The sequence below is a fragment of the Zingiber officinale genome, chromosome 9A, assembly GCF_018446385.1.
Source record: "Zingiber officinale cultivar Zhangliang chromosome 9A, Zo_v1.1, whole genome shotgun sequence".
Classification (NCBI taxonomy): Eukaryota; Viridiplantae; Streptophyta; class Magnoliopsida; order Zingiberales; family Zingiberaceae; genus Zingiber; species Zingiber officinale.
The window spans coordinates 97,602,279-97,628,106 of NC_056002.1; the positions used below are offsets into that span (position 1 = coordinate 97,602,279).

Here is a 25,828-nt window from a genome sequence, read left to right on the forward strand (position 1 = left end):
ACGGTCGCGTGTGGAAGGCTGCTTTGTTTGCTGCATTTATAACGCGACAGGCGGCAGATAAACAGTGCAAATTATTATATTTTATTATTATTTATTATCATTATTTATACTGAAATAAATCCAATGAAGGGTATTTTTCGTACTTCAATTTTTATTTATTTATTTTATTTCTCAGGGTTTGATTGGACATGAGGACAGAGGAGTATGTGGGCGACTGGCATTGGAACAGGGAGGCGATCATGAGCCATGCAGATACTTATCCTTTATTTATTTAATTATTTTGGTGTCAAAATCATATAATTTTATAAGTCAGCTCAAAAATCCAAAACAATACTGCACAGTGGTAATGATTGGAGGCTTATTATAATTATCAGTATTAATTAAGATGCAATGTCAAACAAACAAGGAGGTTTTAAAAAATATTAAATAATGTGTTTGGCACTCTTTACAGCAGTTGTTGATGACAGGAACCCGAAGAACAGGCATAAAATTATATCGATTAAATCAGTTCATCCAATGAATAGTGAACAACTAGAGAGTGATTGATCTAAACGAAGGACTAAACTTGAGAGTTGTCATTCAGTGATCTTGAAGGGCTTCAAGCAGATGCCAAGGAAAATAACTCATTCAGTGATCTTGAAGGGCTTTAAGATTTTAGTAAACCGAGCAAATTGAATCGGGGCAGTCACTTGTAGCGAAACTTAGGATGCACAGCAAATACACCGGGTCGAGCTTCGTTGAAATGATATCTACACAATGGTCGGAAAGATGTTTAACATACCAGAAAATTAAAGTTCTGTGTATCCACTATTTCACCTGTTTTCAGTGAGAAAATTTTTTATTGCCAAAGGAAGTGAAGCTTGTCCTCTGCTATGTTTACCTATCCCTGCAAAAACATGAGCATTTCCAGTTGAGACAAGCAAAATGAACCTGTGGCATGAGTGGTTTAGTTATTATGTCACACTGAATCTAATAGGATTGGCAAGATATAGAAGCAGTCCGCATATGACAGTTGACAACAGGATTTTGGTACATTTGATGAGTGGATCGAATTGGAGCATTGATATACACTTCAAAATGCAAAAAACATGATCCAAAATATGGGCAAGAAATTGATTGCAAGCTTCTGTGTGTCTTTATGTGCTTACATGCTGAATGGTTTTACAAATACTAATGTGTATACCTGTAATTACTTGTAATACTGATTGCCTTTGTGACACTGATTGCCTTTGCAGAGAAGGATTTGGCGTAGGTGAAGCATGATGGTTCCTGATTTCAGATTCCAGTACATGAAGATGTTGAGTGAGTGCCTTCACTGCTTCAGATGCATGCAGACCATGCAAGTCTAACTTCCACCGATCATCCTGGCTGTTTCTAGCAAGCAAAATTTCTTCTGCTGCCTTGTGGTTCAGTTTATTAGCAGCTACCCACTCCTCTTGAGCTTTCACCGAAAGATGCCGTGCAGAAACGTGATCACCCCTTGAGTATGCATTACTAGCAGCCCGCACATGTTGTGATGCTGCCCTGTTATCAAAATTGTTTTAAAGATGCACAAGGTAGGTAAAATAACAAAATGCCAACTTCCTGGAGTATTTGGATGGACTTATAAACATCCTAACTCCTTGGGATTCTAAGAACTTGTACAAGAACACACAAATAAAATATTATTCAGATTATGCAACAAAACACTAACAACAATCAGTAGATGGATGGTTCTCTCAGCTAAAGCCTACCTTAGAACATTTCATGGCCCTATCTTTCAATTAATCGTTTAGCCTTCTCAAAATATTCCATGCAATTAGATATTTTAAAATTTTAGTTGTATGCAAGTGAAATAATTTGTGTTTTGTCACACAACTAGATTGTTCAGCCAAACAGGTACAAAGCTACAAAGATGAGGTTGACTCATTTGTACATGAATTTCTCATCAAGTGTGGATTGCAAAATCAATTACAGTATCTGGCATCTACCCAAAGTGCATTTGGCATCTTTTCCATGTCATATATTTTATTATGCCTATCTTCTAAATGACAATCTGGCTTTTATATTGTCTAAGGTCTTTCCAGCTCTGGTCATAGCTTTCATAATCTTTATTCCCATTTATGAAATTAACATTGTAAAGCAGTAAAAATCAACCCTTTGAAATATTATACCTCACCATCTTCAATGCATCTTTTCGGTGATTCAAGTAGACATCATCTTCTTCCCATTCAGGTTCAGCTGGTATACAGAATAATTTATTTGATATAGATACTTTATGTACATTATCTGACAGCAGACTGTCTTTCTGGATGCAGTTACTTTCCTCTTCACATTTGTCTTTCGTTATCAGAGTGATTGGATCAGAAAAGCCAGCTTCTGCCTCAGTTTTACTATCAGTTGAAGCCATGCCTTTAAGAAGGACAGAAGCTTGGTCTATGTCATCATCAACGGCAGATAATACATCTTCAATCAACTGCTGATCAGCCCAAGTATGGACATCCATTAGAAGCTTCATAGAAGAAACTCCTTGAGTTTTAGCAGTACCCTGATGATCAGCATACTTTTGGCACACGTTATCAGTTTTTGCCCCAATTTTGAAGCCAGTCTCAAGTGGTGGGAGTTCTAGATTGCGTTGAATTACAAAAGTAAAGGGCTTCATGGGCTTGAAGTTGTTACTTATCAAACTTTTTGTTGCCAATGAAGAATGTAGGTTTGAGAGGGAGGGGAAGGCATCCACATTCTCTTCAGGCCCATCACATTCTTTTTTACGATGCTTGCGATCAAAGGCAGCCCAACCAGGATTTTCAACCCTAGGCTGCTGCATATTGGACCCAAAATATGTTTCACAATCTTGAAAATGCAAGAAAGTTGTTGGACACTTCTTCCCAGTAAGATGAATTAACTTGAGAATATTGCACTACTTTGTAACCCAACTCAATTTGTCAATATCTTTGATCTGAAAACAAGTAGAATAGTTGAACATCACATTGACAATTGCAATAATAAGTACTAGGCAAGCAGAAGATAATTCAGTATCTAAGGAATTTTCTATAGTGATGTTAAAAAATAAAGCAATCACAATAAAAATAAAGAACATAGACGAGCATCGAAGATAATAGAGTTTTTTAAATTGGCAATCAGCAAATTACAGTACTGTCGTTTCAACTACTTGAGACTCAAACCTCACCAAGACAAATTATTTTACCAAATAAAAAAAATATTAATACTACAGATACCAGAGTCTAACATTTGAAGCAAAATAAGGTTATGAAAAAAAGGTAACACTCTGCAACTCAAATGCCCATAGATAACCCATAAACAAACAAATGCTTTCTGTTGCATAGGCATATTGGAGAGAACCTTCAGAACAAAACCTTCCATTCTTCAACCAGTGAGATAAATTCCTGATTAAATTTCATTTGGTGATAGCAGGCTTAACTTAGTTATGCTATGTAAACAAATGTTTTTTCTTTCATGATTTTATCCTACCACTTAGTGGGGCTACATCAATTAGACTATTTGAGTATCATGTGTTTTCTTTCGTAACTTCATGTATCGGTGAACTAAATTCTTGTTGAAATTGTGTTCTTAACCATTCATGCAGAGCGCACTTTCACTAAAACTCCTCAATACAGTCTCGTGCTACTTAGCTCGTTTGTATAAACGGAGTCTGCGTTTTAAAGTCATTCCATGATGTGATACATCTCTACGAATATCACTTTTTCACTGTAGCAACTGATGCAAATAAATAATAAAGTTTCAATTTTACAAACTCAATTTCTGAACATGGAATTTGTTTCCCCCTTTTTGTATTCTAGAAGTTATGAAAAACTTGAATTGAAAAGATGTCCCCTTTACATCAAAACTAGTTCAAACAAAAATTAACAAATCCTACAAAGAATTAATAATAGAATAAAGTAACAAAATTGACAAGTAGCAAAAAGGGGCAAAAAAGAGCGAGGCAATTTTGACATAAATAACGAAAATCCAAAAGCAGAAAGACAATTTGCAATTTCTCCAAAAAATTTTAACACAATACAGAAGAAGACATACTCCTGAAGAAAGAAATTGAAGGTTACTTTCTCCCGCTACTTCGAATCCCGGTTCCGCATCTCTCGAAACCATGGCGTAGATCGGACAACGAAAGGCAGATCTGATGGGCGGCAGGCGAATCTAACAAGATGGCGCGGCACGGAAACGGAGATCAAATTGCAAGAATCCATGCGCGGCGGCGGCGTTGATTCCCCTCGACAACGAGAACGAGGCGAAATAGGGCTCTGCTTCGTCGGGAAGACCTCAACGAGGCAAGAGATAACTATATATATATATATTGCATATTTTAATTTAAATTCCTAAACTACCCTTGTCCAAGATAAAGTTTTGACCATTAGATTAGTATTTGTGAGAACCAATGGATGAGATTGAAAGAGCGGTACTAAATTAGCAGCAGCGTGAAAGATTCGACGACAGTTACGGAAATCTACCTCTCAGTTGGTCAAAGATAACGGAGAAATAGATATTTAATAAAATAACTAAAACGCACTAACAGATAACGGAAATCTACCTCTCAGTTACGGAAGGTCTCCGGTTCGAACCCGGGCGACGCCAATTTTTAACTCAATTTCTTAGAATCAAATCACTTACTGCCATTACATTGAACTAAATCAGCATTTTTTTCTCATTTATTTTTAGAAATTACACAAATAATCTCCAGTAATGCAAACATGATACAACAAAAAACAGCATGAAAAATTCATGCCAAATTTGCCTTGCCAACCAAAGTTATACTGAAGCATAAGATTATATTCGGTTAACTCCATCGGCTAGCTACATCTTCAAAAGTCTACACATCATACGAATTCAAAATACTATAAACAAGAAGAGGCTGGTCCCATGAGTTCACTGAACAATAGACACTGAAGCTTCATCGGAACATTATTATCTTACAACAAAAGCCTGTGAGTCACGATAAAAAGGCGATGTCTGCATCAAACTGTCGCAGCACTCCTCTTTAAGAAACAAGAGGGGTAGTTAGGAAATCTCTATGATTTCTTGAAACCTACTGGCGTTATGTACATGTCGTTCGGCATTTTCAACTGCAATTTAGAAAGCATCACTCAGTCAATAGCATTCACAAGCATAAAGTTGTGTAGCAATGAGCATATTTTTACGGAAAAAAGCTACAGTTGTGGATGCGAGAATATGAGGCACGTACTGCTCTGACGGTTCGTCTGGAAAACTACTCGCAGCTGGTGACTGGGAAAACATGATACAGGTGGGCTCGTTCTGGTTCAGCTGATTGATAATACCAAATGGCGGCTGCGACGGATTGGAAATCAAAGATTCCTATCAATAACACAGAGTTTGAATCAAATGTCTTGAGGAATAGCTTCAGAAACTACTCTTATTACAGTAACCTATAAATAAAGTAATTTAAAAGGCAACTATTGGGTAGCAGAGAAAGTGAACAATATCAAAGACGGCAAAGCAAACACTATTGGAGACGGCAAACCGATTAGAAATACAGAGATATGTGGCCAAATGTGAATCTTTTGTATCCAATCATTCTAGGAAACAAACAATGCAGCAAATAGAAAATTTTTAATTTTTAAGCACTTCTCTTGGTCATCCTTTAATAGGCACATGCATAAGTAGAAAAATATAGAGTTTAGACAATCTATGATCCACAATTTAGCAGGTTTCATATTAAAGACCATTTTAGAAATTATAATCTTGCAATAGAACCAGCAGATAAGAAATCAATAAAATTTAAAAAATTTTGCTTTTATTATGACTGGCAACATCTTCAATGTAATTCCATGTTGATACATATTAGGATAACTATCTTGTATTTCAATTAGAGGACGCAAATACATTATAGATTTATGTAAGTCCTAAAACAGTAAAATATTTGGGCTACATGAGAACCATTTGTTTCGCTTGACAAATCACCTAGCATTGCTCAAGTACAACCCTAATCAACTACCTTAAGTAATTCAATGACCTATAATAATATGGGGCTTGAGAAAGTCCTTAAGAAGGGCACATCAGATTGCCTTCAGAAAAAATATAGCAATTAGCTAACTACTTACACAAAATATCAACATTTTTTTGTTCCTCTCCTTGCTAATAAAATTGAGGGGCATTTGCAAATGCTGGGAAAAAAAACATAAGTGCCTCAGTTTATATATCACGATTCAAGATGTCACCTGACCAGTTGAAGGATACTGCAATGACAGACATCTAAAAGAAGGCCAAGGATCATACTGATTGTTAGACACTGTCAAATGTGGCTGAATCCTTACTGGTGGACTTGTCCCTGAACCAGCTAATACATCATCAGATTGCCCTACAATGCCAATTGGATTTATCAAGTATTATTGTTGATCTAGTAACTCATAAATTTCATTAATGAGTTTACCAACCTTTTCTTTCTCTTTTCCTCGTTATCCTTTCTTCTGCTATCAGAACCTTTCGACGCCTATGTTGTTTATTGGGGTTCTTGTAGAAATTTGTCCCTTGATTTCTCAGCTTTCCGTCTTCCTTATTTGGGCAAATAGCATCTACCATCAGTTCCTGAAGTTGATCATCTGAGGATTGTGGTGAGCTCATCTCAAGGGATCTATTTTGCAAAGCAAAATTCACCTTGTTGGAAATCTTTTGTGCTTCTTCAATGGCAATGTCATATGCTTCTTGGCACTTTGAGCCCTTAGCAACAATGTGCAAATAAGCATGTCCAAGAGAGGCGTAACGGTTTGCAATTGCAATGGTAGGATCTATTTCGTTTGATCCATCATATCTGCTGATTGATAGCCCATCCTTCACATCTTTTCTCCATCTCTTCAAGATGTACTTTTGAGGAATTTCCTTGATGTTCTTAAAATCAAGAACTTTCATAGCATGGGAGCAAAGTATACCAATGGCTTCAAACTTCTTGCAACTACATTTAAGTGCATCTTCTGTCGAATCATACCTAACATAACTTTTACTTTGTTTCTCCAGATTAGTAACTTCATAATGGTTTCCATCATTCCCACAATTCTCTATGACACAATCCACATATAACTTGAACTCCTTCACAAACATCTCATATACCTTTGGGGTATAAATTGATGCTACTTGTTTCAGCAATCGTGAAAGAGGAACTTCTAGCATTGACTGACTAGCATGGACATCAGCTTGTAGCTCATTGTAGCGTCGATCTTCAACTAGCCTCTCATAAACCTTGAAAAAGGAAAGGAGATCTTTCTCAGCATTTAGGTGTGTTTTCAAAATGGGGTGCATGTGCTCACTTCTCAGGGCACTTTTGATGTCAGCAGAGAATGAGTCCCTTCCATAAATCAATCCCCACTTTCTCCTATCTTCAAAAAGTTTGGATAACCATGCATTACTGGTGAGATTATACTGTGTCAACATCCTTTGCCATTCTGTTAGAAATTCATCCTCATCTTCACAGTCATAGATACATTTGCCAAAATCATTTGCAAAACTCGGGGTGGCCTGAAAAACATAATTCAGGTTCTTAACCGCATTCACGTATATATGCCAAGCACAGCGCCGATATGTTGTGTTTGGCCAGGTTTCTTCTATTGCTTTGACAATGGCAGCATCTTCATCTGTTAGAATTAGTTGAGGTGCCTTTCCATTCATTGCCTCCTTAAAGGTTTCAAACAACCATTTTAAAGATTCAACTGTATCAGCATACAGAAAAGCTGCACCAAAAATGACAGTTTGTATGTGATGGTTCACCCCAAGGAATTGTACAAATGGCCTATCATATCCATTTGGCTTATATGTCACATCGAGACACAGAATGTCGCCAAAGTGTTCATAATCAATCTTTGATCTTGAATCTGCCCAAAGCACATTTGTTATTTGATCTCCCATATCAAGTTGAATGGCCGAGAAAAACCTTTGGTCTTCAGCAGCCTTCTTCTGTAAATAGTGCATTATTGCTCCTGCATCTCCTAACTTCATTTCGTGTTGACGGAACCCATTAAAGTAATTTTTGGGTTGAGTAGGTCCAACATTGTTAGATAACAGATCTAGAGTTGGCTTGGGTGAAATTCCAGTCAGGATTGCAGAATGTGCTCGGGAATTTTGAGACTCATCTGCCTGCCTTTGTGATCTTAGCAAGTGAACCTTTTTGGATGATGCAAGTTCATGATTGTGCTCTGGCTCAAAACGGTGGACACAAAATTTTCCACTTTTTAAGCGTTTGATACCTATGTGTGCATTGCAACCAGTTCTTCCATCTGTTCTCAGAATCTTCGCATCTTTATCAAAGGGACGGTTTCTGTAATAACCTTCTCTGTAGCAAACAAATCTGCGAAATGTAACCTGACCACATTTGTTTTTGGTCAAATGTTGCTTCCGAATACTAAACCCAACCCGTCTTGCATATTCATTATAAAACTGGTATGCTAGCTCATCATCATCAAACTCCATTCCCACTCTTGGCTCCAATTTATCTTTTGAGATAATTTCACCTAATTGCTCCTTTTCTTTCCTAATCACCTCATGTGGGGCTTTACTGTTATGAAGCTCATCATCTGCAACAATATCATCATCTCTAGTGAATCCATTTGCAGATTTATCCTCTTCTCTAGCATGTTCTGCTTGCTTTACATGATCCATCATTTGAGAGGAACACACTATTCGAATCTAGCTGTGGATCAGATACATAGATAAGAACCCTACAGGAAATGATGAACACACAGAGAAAATAAAAATAGTGATCACACAATTATTTAGCCTAACACTAACACAACAGCGCTACGACAAGATTAATTACTAGATTAAAATGAACCACCATGGAGAAATTTTCACCATCCAATGTATCATAGTTAAATTTATATAGCAAACAAAAGACTCTCTAGTTTTTACTAATCCAGAGGTGCTTATGGAACTTTCAGTAAGATTCAATATTACGAAAATGTCCACTTTAAGTAGTTACGTTAGTTTATAAACTTTACGTCATTAGAAAGAAAAGGCAAAAAAAACAAAGAAAAAATTGTAGGAAATTTGGAGTTAACTCTCGAACGTAATCAATTGTGCTTCCACTCGTCATTACTCACTCCTACTCTTACCCAACTAAAATTCTCTCTGTGCGAATAAAACTTGAGATGATTCTGTAACTTTTCCTTACTGAATGGCACACTGGGGTCTAGTAGGGTTTAGACGTTCAAACCTGAGCGCCACCTTTAGGGAGAAACATTTAGCAGTATGCAAAGATGAACCAATAGATTCGTTGACGAATCAAATACTATAAAATACAAGTAAATCGGGAAAAAAAATCCTGGAAAATGTTTTTTCAGCCTCACAAAAAAAAACCCTAATTTTGCGAGGATGACACAGCGCAGTTACCGGCGATCGCCACCGCCTCGAGCCGCAAGAGGGGAGACCGGATTAGGGTCGGGGAAGGTACAAAGGGAGATGGACGACCGAGCGGGATCGTCGGCGCCGGCGCTGGATTGATCGGAGGTTGCTGCGACCGACGCAGCATTTGGTGCTAGCTTACCCTGCCTCAGGACGCGTGCGAAGTGTCGCCTCCTCGCATCGGAATGCGGCGCATCGCAAGCCACGTGGATTCTCCTATCTGCGATGAAGATAACGGCCGTTATATCCTCTACAAAGATCCGGTATATTGTCCAATTTTCGTTTTGTAAATTATATATTTGATAAATTTGGGAGTGAATTAGCACATTTTTGTTAATTGTTGGGGTACTTCGTAAACTTACCCCTTGAAAAATATCTTCCGCCCCCCGCATTCGCGGACGCAGCCGCATCCCTTGGCTCCTTTCTCGAGCAGCCAAGAAATGGGCGTGCTCTCACTTCATCCTCCTCCTCGATTCCATACCAATCGCTTCGATTCCGTGCACAGTTCTACTAGGCCACATCTATCCCTCTTCTTGCCTACTCCGCAGAGAAATCATCTTCGAGTTCGACGTTTTTCGGTTCCCGGAGCCACAGAGGATGGATTCGTGGTGGTCGAGGACGATCTCAAGGCTCTTCTGCAGGTCATTTTTTTCTCTTCCTACACGATTTTTTTGCCTTTTCTATCTTGCGTTTAAGAAAGGGGGAGCGAAGACAACTATGAAGGATCGAGCTCTGCAAGTGCGTACGAAAAATTTAACCTTTATGTTAGATTAGAAGGCTGGAAATTTAGATTATCGATGATGTTAGGGTTGTGCTGGTCCTTGAGAAAAGGCGGAAGGATGCTGAGTTTATCAGAGGTGATTTGAGGATGCCGAAAAAAATCGACCCGGAAGGTTGCAGTCCGACACTCTAGCGAAATAATAATCTGAGTAAAAAGAGAGAGGTTTCCGGGAGTTGAATGGAAACTTCATTTACTGCATGGACTTTTATAGAGGACCTTCCAAGGAAGAGGGATTCGAAAAGTTGTAATAGCGTTAGTATATGTCTATGTGCTTGCATCATTAATAGTTGCTTACATTGCTTGATTCCATTGGCTTTATAGAATATTTTTACTAAATGGCATTTGTTAATCAGTTAATTTAACTGTAATTGACAATAGTTATAAACACGCTTATTCCTGACTGTTCTGACACTGTTTATGAACATGTTTGATCTAACCTTATTGGAAGTTTATTGGTCAGATATCCAGCATAACCTAGTCAAATGTCTAACAATCACATTTACGGTCGTTTATCTTATTTAAATCTTCTCAGAGTTATGTATAAGGTCTTTAGCTCTGATATAGAATTCTGGATTAAATTGTGTGACAATCATGAACTTTAGTTTACATTTATTATTGTTTTGCAAGAATAAGCACTCTGTGGCTCATATTTTTCAGGTTTTACCTAGAGATTTGCGAGAAAATCTGCAAAATGAGCCAAGAAGAGATCAACTCTTAGAGGTAACAGTGCATTCTTCACCTAGACCATTATATCATTTGTCAGTTGTCTCAGTGTTAAATTTTGTTCATTATGTAATAATTTTTCTTTGGGACTTTTAGAACAACCGCAGAGTTGCTTATATTGAATTTTGTTCTACCCATCTTGTAATAGGTTATATTGGATTTGGGTCGCCGACCTGAAGCACGTTACCTTGGAGAACCCGGTGGGAAGTATCTAAGAGACAAAGAGGTGATATTAGTAACTCATCAATTCTTTTTTTGCTACATGCTAGTTTTTTTATATTATATTCTAATACTCTGTTATGCATAACTTAAATTCCCTTATGCTCCATGTGCAAGATTTCACTGGAGGAGTTGAAAGAAGCACAAAATGTGGTTGGGGAATTTGGAGGAGACAACAGAGCTGGCGTCGAAGGTACATTACATAGGATATCTGCAATAAGGAGTAGAAAAGGACTCATTGTTGGATTGACATGTAGAGTTGGTCGAGCAGTTAGTGGTCATGTTGACATGGTGCGTGATCTCTTGGAGTACAAAGAGAGCATCCTCTTCTTAGGAAGGTATTTATTTCGTCTTTAGAGTAAGATAGTCAAGTTAGGAAGAGAAGTACTAAGGTAAAGAATGTTTATGCAATTTGCATTAAACTTTGGCAGTGTTTGCATGCTATTTCCTTCAAACTAATTAAACTTTCAATTATGAAAAGTGAGAGTTGATCAAGTGAAGGTGAAAGAAATTACATCCCTATAACTAGGAACTAATTGTTCTCACAAAGGAGAAGGTCAAAACAATACAATAAAATAGCGAAGAATAGAAGACCTAAAAGAATCTTTTAGCGTGATGGATTAACGTGCCAGCTATATTATTATGATTCTTTCAGGATAGATAGAATATAATCATTCCTTACATGTCATGAGAGCATTTACTAGGTAATATTACCTGATAAAACTCTTTTGATACATCAATATGTATGGGTTGGTAATGCAACACAGACAAATCATGCTATTAAAACTCAATTCTCAATGAACAAGGAAGAAAAATAATAGTGTTAACTAAAAGAATGATCAAATATATGGGATCCCACCTCCATAGACTCAAAATTAGACCAAGTCATTCAAGAAAAAAATTATTTTATCTCTAAAATAATAACTAGCTTTTATAGGGAGTTAATTTTATATATAACCCATAATAAACTTTTTAACAACTCTCGTAAATTAAAAACATATAGAATTTTTAAACTTTAAAATTTAAAATGAAATTTTGAAACTGATCTCTAAATTTTGAACCTCATCATTCTTCCCGATCAAGGATAATTTGACTCCAAGCATTCTCTACTACCAAAGTAAATGAAAATAACTTGCATTTCTTGGGGATTTCTAGTCTAAGTATTAACGAATCACAACCTACGTTCTTTGCTAATATCACATTTCCTGCATAAATTTTCAAATTATGATGGGTATTCTACATGTAAGTACATATTTTAGCATTATAAATTCGTCGATTGTTAAAATGGTGGAATGTATGTTTCTTTACATTAACATTTCAATTGAGACCAATATTCGGTAGGTTCTGGAATGTACCAATTGCTGATATTGTGATAATTCCACTAATATGTTCTACGGGTCCACTAAGTGTGTGAATTTGGCAAATCACACTCGTTCTTCAATAAAAGTCATGCCATAATAGTATACAACTTGATGCAGCACAAACAAATTGTGCTACCAAAATTCAGTTCTTAACAAATGAGGAGGGAAATATTATTATTAACTGAACCTTTTATATTCTCAAAATAACACCAGTCATTTAAGAAAAAAAATATATTTATCTTTGAAATTATAATTAAAAAAAATAAAGGGTCTGATTTTAACTCTTAACCTATATTAAACATTTTAACAAATCTTGAAAATTAAAAGCATATAGAAATTTTTTAATTTAAAATGAATTTTTCTAAAAGCATATTGAACTGCATCAGCTGGTTCTTGAATGATACTGGAAATGCAAATTAACATGATTGCTATCCTTAATTTTCTATTATACAGACCTGGAGTTGGTAAGACTACTGTCATGCGAGAGATTGCGCGTGTCTTAGCTGATGAACTCCACAAGAGAGTGGTATGTCTTACTTGCTTTTCATGTGCTTGATAAAAATTCCATATCCATTGCATATTGGGTCAAGTTTTTCATCACTTGGTTGATGATTAGGATAGGTAATTGTGGACACCAGCAATGAGATTGGAGGTGATGGCGATATTCCACATGTAGCAATAGGTGGTGCAAGGAGAATGCAAGTTCGAGAACCATCAATGCAGCACAGGGTCATGATTGAAGCAGTTGAGAATCACATGCCTGAGGTGGTCATCGTTGATGAAATTGGTACAGAAGCAGAAGCACTTGCTTGTCGCTCGATTGCAGAAAGAGGAGTCATGCTTATTGGTACTGCTCATGGAGACAGATTGGCAAATATAATAAAGAATCCTACACTATCTGATTTGGTACGAAGTACTAAAGTTTAATTTAAATGTGATAACATTGCTTATAGACCTTGGAGAATGTTACATATATTAGACCTTAGTGAACCTTGTGCTGCTTTACTTTCAATGTGTATTAAATTCTGCCCATATTCCACAGTGAAGATATATTTATGAAACAAACTGTTGTGCGAGAGAGATTTAATCTGTATGACAAGCAAAGATGGCACTAGCTAGCATGATATCGACAATCTTTTATTACATCATCTTTGCTTGTATTGCTGTGCTTATTGGATTTGTTGAAGTCCTTGTTCAAATTGTGTGGACATTACCAACAGAAGCTCATATGCCAGTTCTGTGAGATCACTCAGATTTGAACCGAACTGGCGAGCTCAAATAAGTTTATGTCTCAAGGCAACATGACTGCAATACTATCTGCCTTGTCCTTTGTTAGTTTTTCTAGTTTCGTTTGTGTAATTTTCTCTTAGCTTTGTTCTTTGGTCTCTTTTTGCTTGGTTTGCTTAATTGCTTCTATTCCTTTTCAGGTCGGCGGAGTGGAAACAGTTACACTAGGAGACGATGAGGCAAGAGCTAGATGTAGTCAAAAGAGCATTCTTGAGAGGAAAGCTCCACCAACATTTCCATTCCTGATTGAAATGAGGGAGAGAAACTACTGGGTCACTCATCGGGTAAACCATTTTCCCCTAGACAATCTTGCCAAGCACTTTCTTTGCGAATAAACATATTGCATCAAATTTGAATGAGTGGACATAGAACTATAGGAACAGAAAATGATTTGTAAGGAGCCAGGGAATCGATGCTTTAGGTTTTCTGTATGACCATAGGTTTCATGTAGTCTTTAGTGTGCTTATTTAATTGTTTCCAAAGATGGAAAACTTAGTAGAAATGTTGACTTAGTGCGACTGCCTTGTTGCCGAGAACTTGTTAAACTGTCTCTTGTAGGACTTGTATTGAGATAGAGCTTAGAATACCTCGGTTGGCAGGGTTACTACTAAGCAAACTTTCAAAGCAAACCAGGAGCATTCGTTTGTAATTTTCCAAAGTGAACCAAACATAACTTTCTAAAGAAAATTTAAATCATAATCTGTATGCCTGTTATATTTTTCTCTAGTCATCCTTTCTAATGCGCACCCTTAGATGCTTTGTCAATGTTGAAGCATATAATGACTCACGGTTCTTTGTTCCACAGACAGAAAGAAGTGTCGATATGTTGCTTGTCGGCAAGAAGCCATTGGTCGAGGTAAAAGCTCAATTAAAAAACTGGCAAAAGCTTTTGTTTTTCGGTATAGTTACAATACTCTTCCTGCCGTGATGTGTTTGGAATCACCAGCAAACATCCTTTTGGTTTTCAGATAAGGAAGAGAGATGATGAGTTCAAAGTTGTAGTAGAGAGATGGAAAACATACGACGGAGATGGTATATAATGCCACTCAAGCATCGTTGCGTATTGCTAGAGCATGTTGTCCAAACTAGGGATAATGGCTAATTGTGCACAAGTATGGACAAATAAAAAATGATCTTAGTAGTAGGATAAAGATTTGGTTGTTATCGATGGTCGATGATGATGATGTGTATAAAGGTTACTTATTTTGTGCTTAATTTTGATTTTCATTTTCATTTGAATTTGGGATAACCTTTGTTTGTTTCCTCACTGGGTTCAAAATTCTTGTTATTTTCCATTTAAATAGGGGCGAAAATCAAAAGGTGTCTCAGATTTATAAAATTATTTTAAAAAAAAAATTAAATGGATGTTTCCTCGTATAATTTTATTTCAAAATTATCTCTTGATCCAGCGTGTTGTAAAGTCATTGGATAACTTTTCAAACGTGCAATAATTGTCAGGAAGTTTTTATAATGTATTTAAACTATTCGGTAGCTGTTAAAATATGCTATAACATATTTTATGTAAATTCTATAACATAGGTAGTGTGAATTTAGAATCTAAGTTTAGGATATTTAAAAATATATTATATTAAAATAGTTTTTATAATTATTTTAAAATTATTTGAATGAAATTTACATATTTTTAACAAATTTATAAATAATATTTTAATATAATATTATTCATATGTTCTAAATTTTAAACCTTAAACTCATAGTTAACACATTGTAGTAGTTAATGGATAATAACTATTAAATAACTTCAATATATTATTGTAGCTATTAGATAGTTTTTATATGGTATAAATCTTAAATTATAAACTCACTTTAAATATGTTGTAGTAGCTACGGGTAGTTTCTATATATTGTAGTAATTATTTGTTGGTACAATTTCCCTAGGTCAAGATTGACCAGTTTGACTAAGTTTGAATTGGCTCGAGCTTGAGTCGTAATGTGTGAGTTTGATGTTTGACAATATATAGAGATTGTATGTGCAATTCTTCTCTGGTCAAGGTTTGACCAGTTTGATGTGAAAAGAGTTAGTAGGTCAATGTTGACCGGATACTTGACTGGAAAGTCCTAACTGAAGGTTAGGAAAGGGCAGGTCCAACGAGAAGGTTGGCAGGAAATGAAAACCCAAGTAAATCAGTGTTGACCGGATACTTAGTGCAAAAGTTCTGGTAGGTGAAGCCAAACAACTCAAAAGTCCTGATGAGTGAAAACAGATAATTGGAAAATCCTGGTGAGTGAAACCAGACAGTTGGAAAATCCTGGTGAGTGAAGTCAGACAGTTAGAAAATTCTGGTGAGTGAATCCGGACAGTTGGGAAATTCTGGTGAGTGAAGATAGATGAAAAGCCCTAGTGAGTGAAGGTAGGTAGTTGGAAAATTCTGGTGAATGAAACCAGGTGAAAAACCCTAATGAGTAAACATAGACACGAGGAAAATCCAAATGGATCAAGAAGGCCCGCTGTAAAACCCCACCCTCCTCCCTACTAGACTGCGTGAGTGGAGCGCTACTGGACTACTAACTTATCTTAACTAATGTTGCTCACATGAAAATATCTATACTTAAAACTATATATGAACACAAAGCATACAATATGTAACAACGGAAAACATAAATAACTCATTCTATCATACTACTCAAACATATGTTCACATCTAAAATTACATATCAATCTGAACATGCTAAACACATATCTATTAAACTGAACATGCATGCAATAGTACTACAACTCAAATCATGAAACTATTGTACATAACAATTAATAGGAAGAGTTCTAAAACAATAAGTATTCAATAGCCAAATCCAGCAACATGAAAGGAAATAGTTCTAACATACTGAATACAAAATCTCAATGAATTTTAAAATTAAGTCCCAAGGCTTCTTAGTCCAAACATCACACATCCATCTGCACCTCCTTGTAGCCTTCCTTCGCTATAGCTTTTCCTTTCCTTTATCTACAGTAAGAGAAAATGCAACTATAAGCAAAATTACTTAGTAAGCGCTATCTAACTCACAAAACTCGAATATGCATTTGAATAGAAATAAATCTAAAACTGAATGCTTTAAAGGAAATGCTACACATGCTCATCTAATAGCAAAGGAAATAAACGTACTGAAATGCTAAACATGTAAAGTTGCTCATGCTCATCTAACAACAGTATGAAATTCTAAATAACATGCTAGCATAAAAGAAACTTAACTTGCTGAATTTTAAACTTATGTGAAGCTTATTTCACTTGTTTAAAAACTTATACTTTTATACTTCAAAATAATAATCAATTATCTCTTGGGCCCAGGCGTAGTACCATTGCGCGCTCCCTAGTAAAACTGAGGTAGCGAGCCACCAGTTCTACAAGGGTAAAGACTTTGGTCTTACCAGGGCCAAGACCTCGGAATTGGTCACCTGGATTTGTTTAACGACAACCTCGGAAGTCGGGTACTAGCCTCTTAAAAATAAAATACTTATTATCTGTTTAGAACTCTTAGAACAAATGCCTCGGCATTTCTTCGGGCACTTGGCGTGCTGCTGATCCTCAATTGTTGGGATTTGGGATCAAAATTAAGACCTTGGTCTTCCTTTATCTTTAATTATCCATAACTATATATGTACAAAATCCGGAGCAAGACAAGAAGTTGTTCTTACAACAATTGGCTCTAGATACAAGAATTATGGAATTGAAGCCTACAGCTGAGATATCAAACAACAAGTTCTAAACTAAAAAAAAACAAAGTCATAAGCACAAACTGAAATCTAGGGTTCGAATTATAGCACTTGAAGAAATCAACCACCCATGCATTCAAAACTAAAAAAAAAGAACCCGTTGAAACTTAAAAGAAACCCCACGGCATGCTCACCAAACCATGCAGCAGTGTATACCCATTGCAACTTGAAAGAAATTGGCTACTGGAAACCAACAGCAAGAATGTTCATGCTCAATAGTTCTACACCAAAACTAAATCTGTTTAAGGTCACAAGCAACCTAAAAACATAGAACTATCTCATACTAAAAAAGAATAAAAAACAATAATCCTTCTTCATGTTCAATGCCACGGCAAGGAAACAAAAGAACCCGAACTGTTACACTTAGCCATTCAAAACTAAACCTGCTGAAGCTTGAAACCTACAAGGCTCTTACATGAACCGATCCTACCTGTTAAGATCCCAAATAAAAAACTACACAGCAGCTCCAAATCAAATAGTAAGGAAGAACTAAACTACATGCTCAAAATTAATCCAAACTATTATATGTTCATTGCCTAATAACAGAATCCGAAATCTACAAATACTAATTACAAGGCTTGAAGGAAATCCAACCTGTTAGGATCGATGGTCGCGGCTAGAGAGGGGGGGTGTGAATAGCCGCCCCCAAATTGCTCGTTTCTTTCTACAAATCAAGGTTAGCGCAGCGGAAATAACAAATAGAAACGAAAAATGAGAAGCAAACCTCAACACGAAGATATAACGAGGTTCGGAGATGATACTCCTACTCCTCGGCGTGTCCGTAAGGTGGACGAGCCCTATCAATCCGTCGGTGGATGAGTCCCCGGAGAACCGGCTAATAAATACTCCTTGTGGGTGGAGAAACCTCGCCACAATAGCTTGCAACAGCAATATGGAAATACAAAGAAGAGCAAGAACAAAATACACAATGAATGTACAAATACTCGCTTGCCTTCTCGTCGACTGAAGTCCCGGATGAAGCAGCAGCTTCACAAGACGCCTACAACAGCAGGAACCAGCCGATGAAGCTCACACGAAGCTTCAAGCAGAAGCGAGCTCAGCAAAGCTCAAATCACAGCAGCGAAGAAGAAGAAGCAGAAGCTTCGAACCAGAAGAAGAATCAGAGAGAATCCACTGTAGAAGCCCTCAGCCCTTTTATAGCCTGCATCCACCTGCGAGAAGAACAGAGGCCAAAGACAGCAGAAGAATCTAGCTATTGTCTCTCAACGGCTAGGGCCAGACCGATCAGGCATCACCCTGATCGGTCTGGGGCTGATCTAATCGGTCGTGGGGACCGATCAGGCTCTATGCTGATCGGTCCCCAGACCGATCAGGAAGTTCCCTGATCGGTCCGGGGACCGATCAGCTTCGCTGAATGCTCCGGATCACCTTCTGATCGGTCCACAGACCGATCAGGAGGTTCCCTGATCGGTCTGGTGACCGATCAGGGTCGTCGGATACCTTCTGATCGGTCAACCGTCCGATCATTTCTTCACTGTACACCCATCTTAACCCTTAAAACCTCCCGATCCCCTCTGTCCCTCATTCACGCGAACCCTTGGACTCTTCTCACCAGTCCAACATCCCTTGACCTACTTGACCTTCTCAACACCAGATGTCCGATCACCCTTGATCCATCTGGATTTTCCCTTGCCCGGCTTCACTCACCAGGACTTTCACCTAGCTTCACTCACTAGGGTTTTCACCTGGCTTCACTCACCAGGATTTCCAATCTGCCCGGCTTCACTCACCAGGACTTTCCAACTTCCTGGCTTCACTCACCGGGACTTTCCCACTGTCTGGCTTCACTCACCAGGACTTTCACCTAGCTTCACTCACTAGGGTTTTCACAACTGCCTGGCTTCACTCACCAAGACTTTCCCACTGCCTGGCTTCACTCACCAGTGTTGGTGCAACATCCCTCAGGTCAAGGTTAACCTAGTTGACCAAGCTTGAGTCTTGGTTTGGGTTTCGATGTTTGACAATTCAAGGTTGATTGAAGAAGAGTCAAGTAGGTCAAGGATGACCGGATACTTGACTGGGAAGTCCTAACTGGGATGTTAGGCAGTATGAAAATCCTGGTGAGTGAAGCCAGGCGAAAGTCCTAGTGAGTGAAGCTAGGCAGAAGGAAATCCTGGTGAGTGAAGCCAGGTAAAAGTGCTAGTGAGTGAAGCTAGGCAGAATGAAAGTCCTGGTGAGTGAAGCCAGGTGAAAGTCCTAGTGAGTGAAGCTAGGTAGAATGAAAGTCCTAGTGAGTGAAGCTAGGCAGATTGGAAGTCCTGGTGAGTGAAGCCAGGCACAGGGAAAATCCAGATGGATCAAGGATGATCAGACATCTGGTGTTGGGAAGTCCAAGTAGGTCAAAGGATTGACTGGATACTTGGCATGAGGAAATCCAGATCGGTCAAGATTGACCAGACATCTGGTGGAAGTCCAAGTAGGTCAAGGGAGTGACCGGATACTTGGCACGAAGAGAAAAGTCCAAGTGGGTCAAAGGGATTGACCGGACACTTGGTGCGAAGTCCTAGCAGGTCAAAGGAGTGACCAGATGCTAGGCATGATGTACCAACAGGTCAAGGTTGACCGGATGTTGGTTTGACAGGCTTGGGCCTTGGTTTTGGGCAAAAACCAAGAGTTGGATCGATCAGTGGATCGATCCAGGCCTTTCCCAGCGAACAGAAAGCCTCTAGATCGATCAGTGGATCGATCCAGGCTTTTCCCAGCGAACAGAAAGCCTTTGGATCGATCAGTGGATCGATCCAGAGGTCCCAATCGATCAGTGGATCGATTGGGACGCTGCTGCTTCGCACGATAAGCGCTGGATCGATCCATGGATCGATCCAGGCATTTTTCCAGAGCACAGAGGCGCTCTGGATCGATCCGTGGATCGATCCAAAGCCTCCCCGATCGATTGGGAATATTTGAATCGATCGGGATCCGACCGTTGCGTCGTATTTGAGCTGCAGGCAAGCGTTGTCTTCGGCATCTCTTCACCGACTCATCTCAGATCTTCACCAGCTTCTCCACAGCTCTTATCAAGCTCAAGATCGCCAGTTCTTGAAGGCTCTTGGAGTTTCTTCCAAGTCAAGAGGCGGATCAAAGCAAGAAGAAGAAACTAGGGTTAGGGTTTTTGCTCTCATTGTAAGCTTGTAAGCTTGTATTTCATTACCTTTCCCTTTCTTCTTGTATTGAGTCTTGTAGGGCTTCTCCGCCCTTGGTAGTTACCATAAAGGAGAGTTTTATTAGTGGAGGGTGTGTGTGTAGGTGTGGATCCTTGGACTAGTCACCTCTTGTGAGGTGGATACCAAGTAAACCAACCTTGTTAGCGTTGTGTGATTTGTTTCTGTATTTTCCGCTGCGCATCTTTGAAGAAACAAGCAACGCCGAACAACGAGCACACGCAAGGAGCTATTCACCCCCCCTCTAGCTACTTTTGGTCCTAACAAGTGGTATCAGAGCGAGGCCGCTCTTCACCGGAATCATCGCCGGAAGGGTCAAGCATAACAAGAAGAGCTAGAGGGTGAAGAAGTTGGAGCAAATTCATCAAAGTCAAAGAATTCAAGAAGCTCAACTTCAAGATGCAATTCCAAGATGGACTTGGATTTGATACAAGGGTGGCTCTACCATACACATCCACAAGCTTCAATTCTTGGAGATCAAGAATTGAAAATTTCTTGATGATGGAGATAGAGCAATGGTTTGCTCTAATGGAAGGTTTTAAGGCTCCAAGGAATTCAAAGGGCAAAGTTCTCAAAAGGAGCAAATGGAGCCAAGAACAAATCCAAAGATGTGAGGCCAATGACAAAGTGACCAAGCTTTTGGTCAATCTATTGCCGAGCAACATCTTGGAGAAAATTGGAGAAGTTGAAGATGCCAAAGAGCTATGGAGTAAATTGGCCAAGCTTCATGAAGAGATCCCCTCCACTGTACAAGAGCAAGAAGAATCCAGAGAGGGTGACTCTTTGGAGCAAAACCAAGAGGAGGACTCCGAGGTTGAGAGATGCTCAACCTCCGAAGAAGAAATCCAAGAAGAAGCTTCATCTTCAAGGGAGTGCAATGAAGAGAACAAGGAGGGAGCATACTCCTTGTTCCATATACAAGATGATGAAGCCTCCACCTCTAGGATTGAGGGAGAGTGTAGATCAATGAACCCGGAGCAAGAAGAGGCCTCCACATCCGGGTCAAGTGAAGAAGAAGAAGATGGTGCCACCTCCAAAATTCAAGAAATATCAAATGGAGGAACAAGTGTCATCCCTACACAAGAAGGTATAAATGTTTCAATTAAAAATAAAAATCATATAATATGTTTTGAGTGTAGGGAAAGTGGGCACTACAAGAGCAAGTGTCCCAACTTGGCCAAGAAGAAGGGTCAAGTGACACAAAAGGGCAAGGAGAAGCCCAAGGAGACCACCCCCGGGACAAAGAAGAGCAAGGAGCACATTGTGTGCTTCTTGTGTCAACAAAAAGGGCATTACCGAAGTCAATGCCCCAAGGGGAAGAAGATGGTCAAGGCTCAAGGAGGCACTAGTCAAGGGGGAGACTTCAAGGTAAAAAGAAAGATAACTTTCATTGAGCCTACTCCTTTAAATTATGGTAAAAAGCATGATAGTTCTAATTTATATCATTTTAATGCTATTTACCATGAAAATAGGAAGCATGATAGCATTAAGGAAAAACATATAGCTTTTCATGCTAAAACTACTACACCTAAGGCTAGGAAAGTAGGTAAAAGTCTAGACAAGAACTCTAAGGATTTTAGCTACAAGCCTAGAAGCAAAAATGCTCATGGATGTAATAAAAATTCAAAATCTAAGGATTTAATGATAGAAAATCAAGTCTTGAGGTCAAGGCTTGATAAAATGGAAAAGACCCTAAAAAGGATGGAAAATATCCTATTAGGGCAAAATGAGCATAACCTATGTTTAGGGGTACAAAAGCCATCCAATGACCATAGAGGTTTGGGATACAAACCCAAAGCTAAAAAAGATGTGCCTAGTTATCATAGGGTTCCATATAGTTATGGAACAAACCCTAAGTCTAGAGGTCAAGTCAAGAATACAAGGGAAGATATCCCTAGAAGTATCTTTGCAACCAAAGTGACTAAGACTTCTAAGAAGTCTAAGAAAGTCACTAACAAGGTCACAAGGGAGGCTATCCCTAAAGTTGACCTAGAAAATGTGACCAAGGCTTCTAAGAAGCCCAACAAGGTCACTAGGAAGGTATCTAGGGAAGTTATCCCTAGTGAGTACCTAGAGCATCCAAGGAGCACCAATAGGTGTTGGGTTCCTAGGAGCATCTTCTCTACCCCATAAATGGGTTAGAGAGTGTCAACTCTAAGTGAAAGGGTAGTTAACCCAATCATGAAGAAATTGACACTCAAGGAGCATTTTCAAGGTTTTTGTTAACCTTTGAAAATGAAATGGAATTATTATTTACTCCTTGAAAGAGTAAAATGTGTCTAATGGTGGAAAATTTGATTTTATCTTAAAATGGCATAAATTGGGAAAACCTAGAGTAATACCAAGTTGGGATTTTGGTATTCTCTTAGAAATTTAAGATACTTCGGGTCTTGATTTATGTGCTACTCTTGTGAAAAAATGAAATATGCCAACACTTGAGGAATATGCTTAATCTTAAGTGGCATAAACAAATTAAGAGAAATAGAAATGTCAATTTAGGTTTTGGTATTTCTTTGAAGCATTTAGGGCAATCTAGATTTAACATTTTAAGTTAAAACAAGTGATATATTTTGGGTTAGCTAAGTGGTTAAGGATACTTAGATAGGTAATCTAGGTATATTTTATTTATGCTAAACCTTGCCATGATTATTTGCCCATCATATGTCATGACATCATGTCTATTCTTGCATTCATGTTTTATTATGAAAAATCCAAAAATACCATGTCATGACATTCATACATCATGTAGTTATAGGATATTTTTTTTTTGAAAATTATTTCCTTTTGATGTATACCATAACATAATCATGCATTAAGTTTAATTCTTTGTAATTAAGGACAAATGGCATTTAACAACACTTATTAACAAGTGACATCCTAGGTGGATGTCTAATATCTCTAAAATGTCTAGATAGATATGCATGATCCCTAGAATAGGGTAAAACCAATTTTTACATCTCACAAAGACCTATAAGATGACTTGTATGTGTTTTGTCCACAATATATACAAGTGAGATGTTAGGATGATGAACAAAACTCAACATGTTGATTTAGTGTATTTCGTTTGAGTTTTTAAGTTCATCAAAACACATAGTTATGTGTTTTCCCATCATTGGGAAAGCTAATGTACAAGTCATGTGCATTAAGCCCAAGGAATATGATGGGATATTGGTTTTGAAAATTATTTTAAAATGCTTTTGGAAAACCTTGGTGGAGGCTATCTTTTGATAGTAATCACCATTGAATAGTTAGACACAAACTTGAAGAAAACGCTAAAGTTTTAGCAAGTTTTCAAGCTTGTGTCAATCTTTGAAAAATATGATGTATTTTCATAGAAAACTATTTTTCCATGATAAAGTATGCCCTAAATAATGTCTACACGAAATTTCATGATTTTTAGATTTTTGTATAATTTTCTAGGGGTTTCTGAAGTTGGCTGAATTTGAAATTCAGCAACTATCAGAGCTCCAATCGATCCATGGATCGATTGGAGTGCCTGAATCGATCCGTGGATCGATTCATAAGGTAATTCTCGCGAGCAGAAGCTCGTTGGATCGATCAGCCGATCGATCCACACATCCTGAATCGATCAGTGGATCGATTCAGATAGGTTGAATCGATTGGAACCCAACTCCAATCGATCCAGGATGCTGATTTTGGCTGGGAAGGCCTGATTTCAGCACTCTAAACCTATTTTAGCCAATGTAACCATTCCTAACCCCTCAAGACACGTTTGTATACCTTTAGAGGGTATTTTCATGTTGAAAACAAGGATGGATTGGTTAAGGAAGACTAAATTGAAGTTTAGGTTGAGGTTTGTTTCAAATTTTGAATATTTGAACATCAAAGCTTCTAAATTTGGGTTTCCTAAAGGATTAGGGATTCCAAGTCATTGTTGGTGCAATGACAGAAGTTACCACCATGTCTTTAGGGGGAGGGACTCTTTAAAGGCATGAAAATTATTTTTCATGAACCTTGGAAGGTGGTTAACCTTCCGTTAAGTGGATAATGCTCAAGGATGGGCATTTGCCTACATTGAGGAAGAATGTAGGGTAAAGGTTAATGAAGGGTATGAGACCTTCATTATCGTGCTGATCACAACGAGTGAAGTTGTGAACGACGATGAGCAACTCTTCAGGGGGAGAGTTTTCAACAAGTGAATCTGTTGATGTGTGCCCAAAAATGGGGCATGGTTTGATGTGTGCCAATAGGGGGAGAATGAAAGGGAGTAAGTTAGGCTTTTATCACCTAGAGGGAGTTTGCCCTCTTAGGGGGAGAATGAAGGGCTTAACTTATGTATTCATTATCTAGTGGCATGAAGAAGGTTTAGGCTATGAGATTAGCCTAACTTACATGTGGTATTGTAAGTGATAGTGTTGGTATTGTCAAACATCAAAAAGGGGGAGATTGTTGGTGCAACATCCCTCAGGTCAAGGTTAACCTGGTTGACCAAGCTTGAGTCTTGGTTTGGGTTTCGATGTTTGACAATTCAAGGTTGATTGAAGAAGAGTCAAGTAGGTCAAGGATGACCGGATACTTGACTGAGAAGTCCTAACTGGGATGTTAGGCAGTATGAAAATCCTGGTGAGTGAAGCCATGAGAAAGTCCTAGTGAGTGAAGCTAGGCAGAAGGAAATCCTGGTGAGTGAAGCCAGGTAAAAGTCCTAGTGAGTGAAGCTAGGCAGAATGAAAGTCCTGGTGAGTGAAGTCAGGTGAAAGTCCTAGTGAGTGAAGCTAGGTAGAATGAAAGTCCTAGTGAGTAAAGCTAGGCAGATTGGAAGTCCCGGTGAGTGAAGCCAGGCACAGGGAAAATCCAGATGGATCAAGGATGATCGGACATCTGGTGTTGGGAAGTCCAAGTAGGTCAAAGGATTGACTGGATACTTGGCATGAGGAAATCCAGATCGGTCAAGATTGACCAGACATCTGGTGGAAGTCCAAGTAGGTCAAGGGAGTGACCGGATACTTGGCACGAAGAGAAAAGTCCAAGTGGGTCAAAGGGATTGACCGGACACTTGGTGCGAAGTCCTAGCAGGTCAAATGAGTGACCAGATGCTAGGCATGATGTACCAACAGGTCAAGGTTGACCGGATGTTGGTTTGAGAGGCTTGAGCCTTGGTTTTGGGCAAAAACCAAGAGTTGGATCGATCAGTGGATCGATCCAGGCCTTTCCCAGCGAACAGAAAGCCTCT

At 38.4% G+C, this 25,828-nt stretch overlaps 3 protein-coding genes across 8 annotated transcripts; 1 reads left to right on the top strand and 2 right to left on the bottom strand.

Moving 5' to 3' along the window:
- Positions 1-410: 410 nt before the first annotated feature.
- Positions 411-4,274, bottom strand: LOC122020429. Its single transcript, XM_042578352.1, has 5 exons — positions 4,036-4,274; positions 2,154-2,938; positions 1,184-1,524; positions 817-886; positions 411-749 (listed from the first exon to the last, which is right to left on the bottom strand). The coding sequence occupies exons 2-5, from the start codon at positions 2,804-2,806 to the stop codon at positions 686-688; spliced, it is 1,128 nt and encodes a 375-aa protein (XP_042434286.1). The 5' UTR covers positions 2,807-2,938; positions 4,036-4,274; the 3' UTR covers positions 411-685.
- Positions 4,275-4,642: 368 nt separating this feature from the next.
- On the bottom strand, positions 4,643-9,573 carry LOC122018503 (protein FAR1-RELATED SEQUENCE 5-like). 5 transcript variants are annotated; one of them, XR_006121795.1, is made up of 5 exons: positions 9,349-9,573; positions 6,408-8,650; positions 6,250-6,331; positions 5,198-5,328; positions 4,643-5,078 (listed from the first exon to the last, which is right to left on the bottom strand). XR_006121795.1 is itself a non-coding variant. In XM_042575838.1 (5 exons), the coding sequence occupies exons 2-4, from the start codon at positions 8,620-8,622 to the stop codon at positions 5,222-5,224; spliced, it is 2,457 nt and encodes an 818-aa protein (XP_042431772.1). In that variant the 5' UTR covers positions 8,623-8,650; positions 9,349-9,573; the 3' UTR covers positions 4,643-5,078; positions 5,198-5,221. The 5 variants fall into 5 exon arrangements, 4 of the variants coding, with proteins under 4 accessions (XP_042431772.1, XP_042431768.1, XP_042431769.1 ...); XM_042575838.1 differs by having other exon boundaries at positions 6,197-6,331; XM_042575834.1 differs by having other exon boundaries at positions 6,192-6,331.
- Positions 9,574-9,740: 167 nt separating this feature from the next.
- Positions 9,741-14,980, top strand: LOC122018504 (uncharacterized protein ycf45-like). Of its 2 annotated transcripts, XM_042575841.1 has the most exons (10): positions 9,742-10,001; positions 10,799-10,861; positions 11,013-11,090; positions 11,201-11,276; positions 11,355-11,421; positions 12,898-12,970; positions 13,066-13,350; positions 13,872-14,015; positions 14,537-14,587; positions 14,700-14,980. In XM_042575841.1, exons 1-10 carry the CDS (start codon positions 9,801-9,803, stop codon positions 14,769-14,771), a joined length of 1,110 nt encoding a protein of 369 aa, XP_042431775.1. In that variant the 5' UTR covers positions 9,742-9,800; the 3' UTR covers positions 14,772-14,980. The 2 variants fall into 2 exon arrangements, with proteins under 2 accessions (XP_042431774.1, XP_042431775.1); XM_042575840.1 differs by having other exon boundaries at positions 9,741-10,001; positions 11,201-11,421.
- The last annotated feature ends 10,848 nt before the right edge of the window (positions 14,981-25,828 follow it).

What these genes read in the sequence shown, in the direction of transcription:
- LOC122020429 (XM_042578352.1), bottom strand. Translation starts at nt 2,806, where the DNA reads ATGCAGCAGCCTAGGGTTGAAAATCCTGGTTGGGCTGCCTTTGATCGC. An exon ending in AGTATTACAAGTAATTACAG is followed by an intron (nt 887 to 1,183) that starts GTATACACATTA and finishes ATGTTTTTGCAG; the next exon opens with GGATAGGTAAACATAGCAGA. An exon ending in AATTTTCTCACTGAAAACAG is followed by an intron (nt 750 to 816) that starts GTGAAATAGTGG and finishes ACCATTGTGTAG; the next exon opens with ATATCATTTCAACGAAGCTC.
- LOC122018503 (XM_042575834.1), bottom strand. Translation starts at nt 8,622, where the DNA reads ATGATGGATCATGTAAAGCAAGCAGAACATGCTAGAGAAGAGGATAAA. An exon ending in GAGGAAAAGAGAAAGAAAAG is followed by an intron (nt 6,332 to 6,407) that starts GTTGGTAAACTC and finishes TTGGCATTGTAG; the next exon opens with GGCAATCTGATGATGTATTA. An exon ending in AGTATCCTTCAACTGGTCAG is followed by an intron (nt 5,329 to 6,191) that starts GTGACATCTTGA and finishes TGTTATTGATAG; the next exon opens with GAATCTTTGATTTCCAATCC.
- LOC122018504 (XM_042575840.1), top strand. Translation starts at nt 9,801, where the DNA reads ATGGGCGTGCTCTCACTTCATCCTCCTCCTCGATTCCATACCAATCGC. An exon ending in AGTATCTAAGAGACAAAGAG is followed by an intron (nt 11,091 to 11,200) that starts GTGATATTAGTA and finishes TCCATGTGCAAG; the next exon opens with ATTTCACTGGAGGAGTTGAA. An exon ending in ATGAACTCCACAAGAGAGTG is followed by an intron (nt 12,971 to 13,065) that starts GTATGTCTTACT and finishes TGATTAGGATAG; the next exon opens with GTAATTGTGGACACCAGCAA.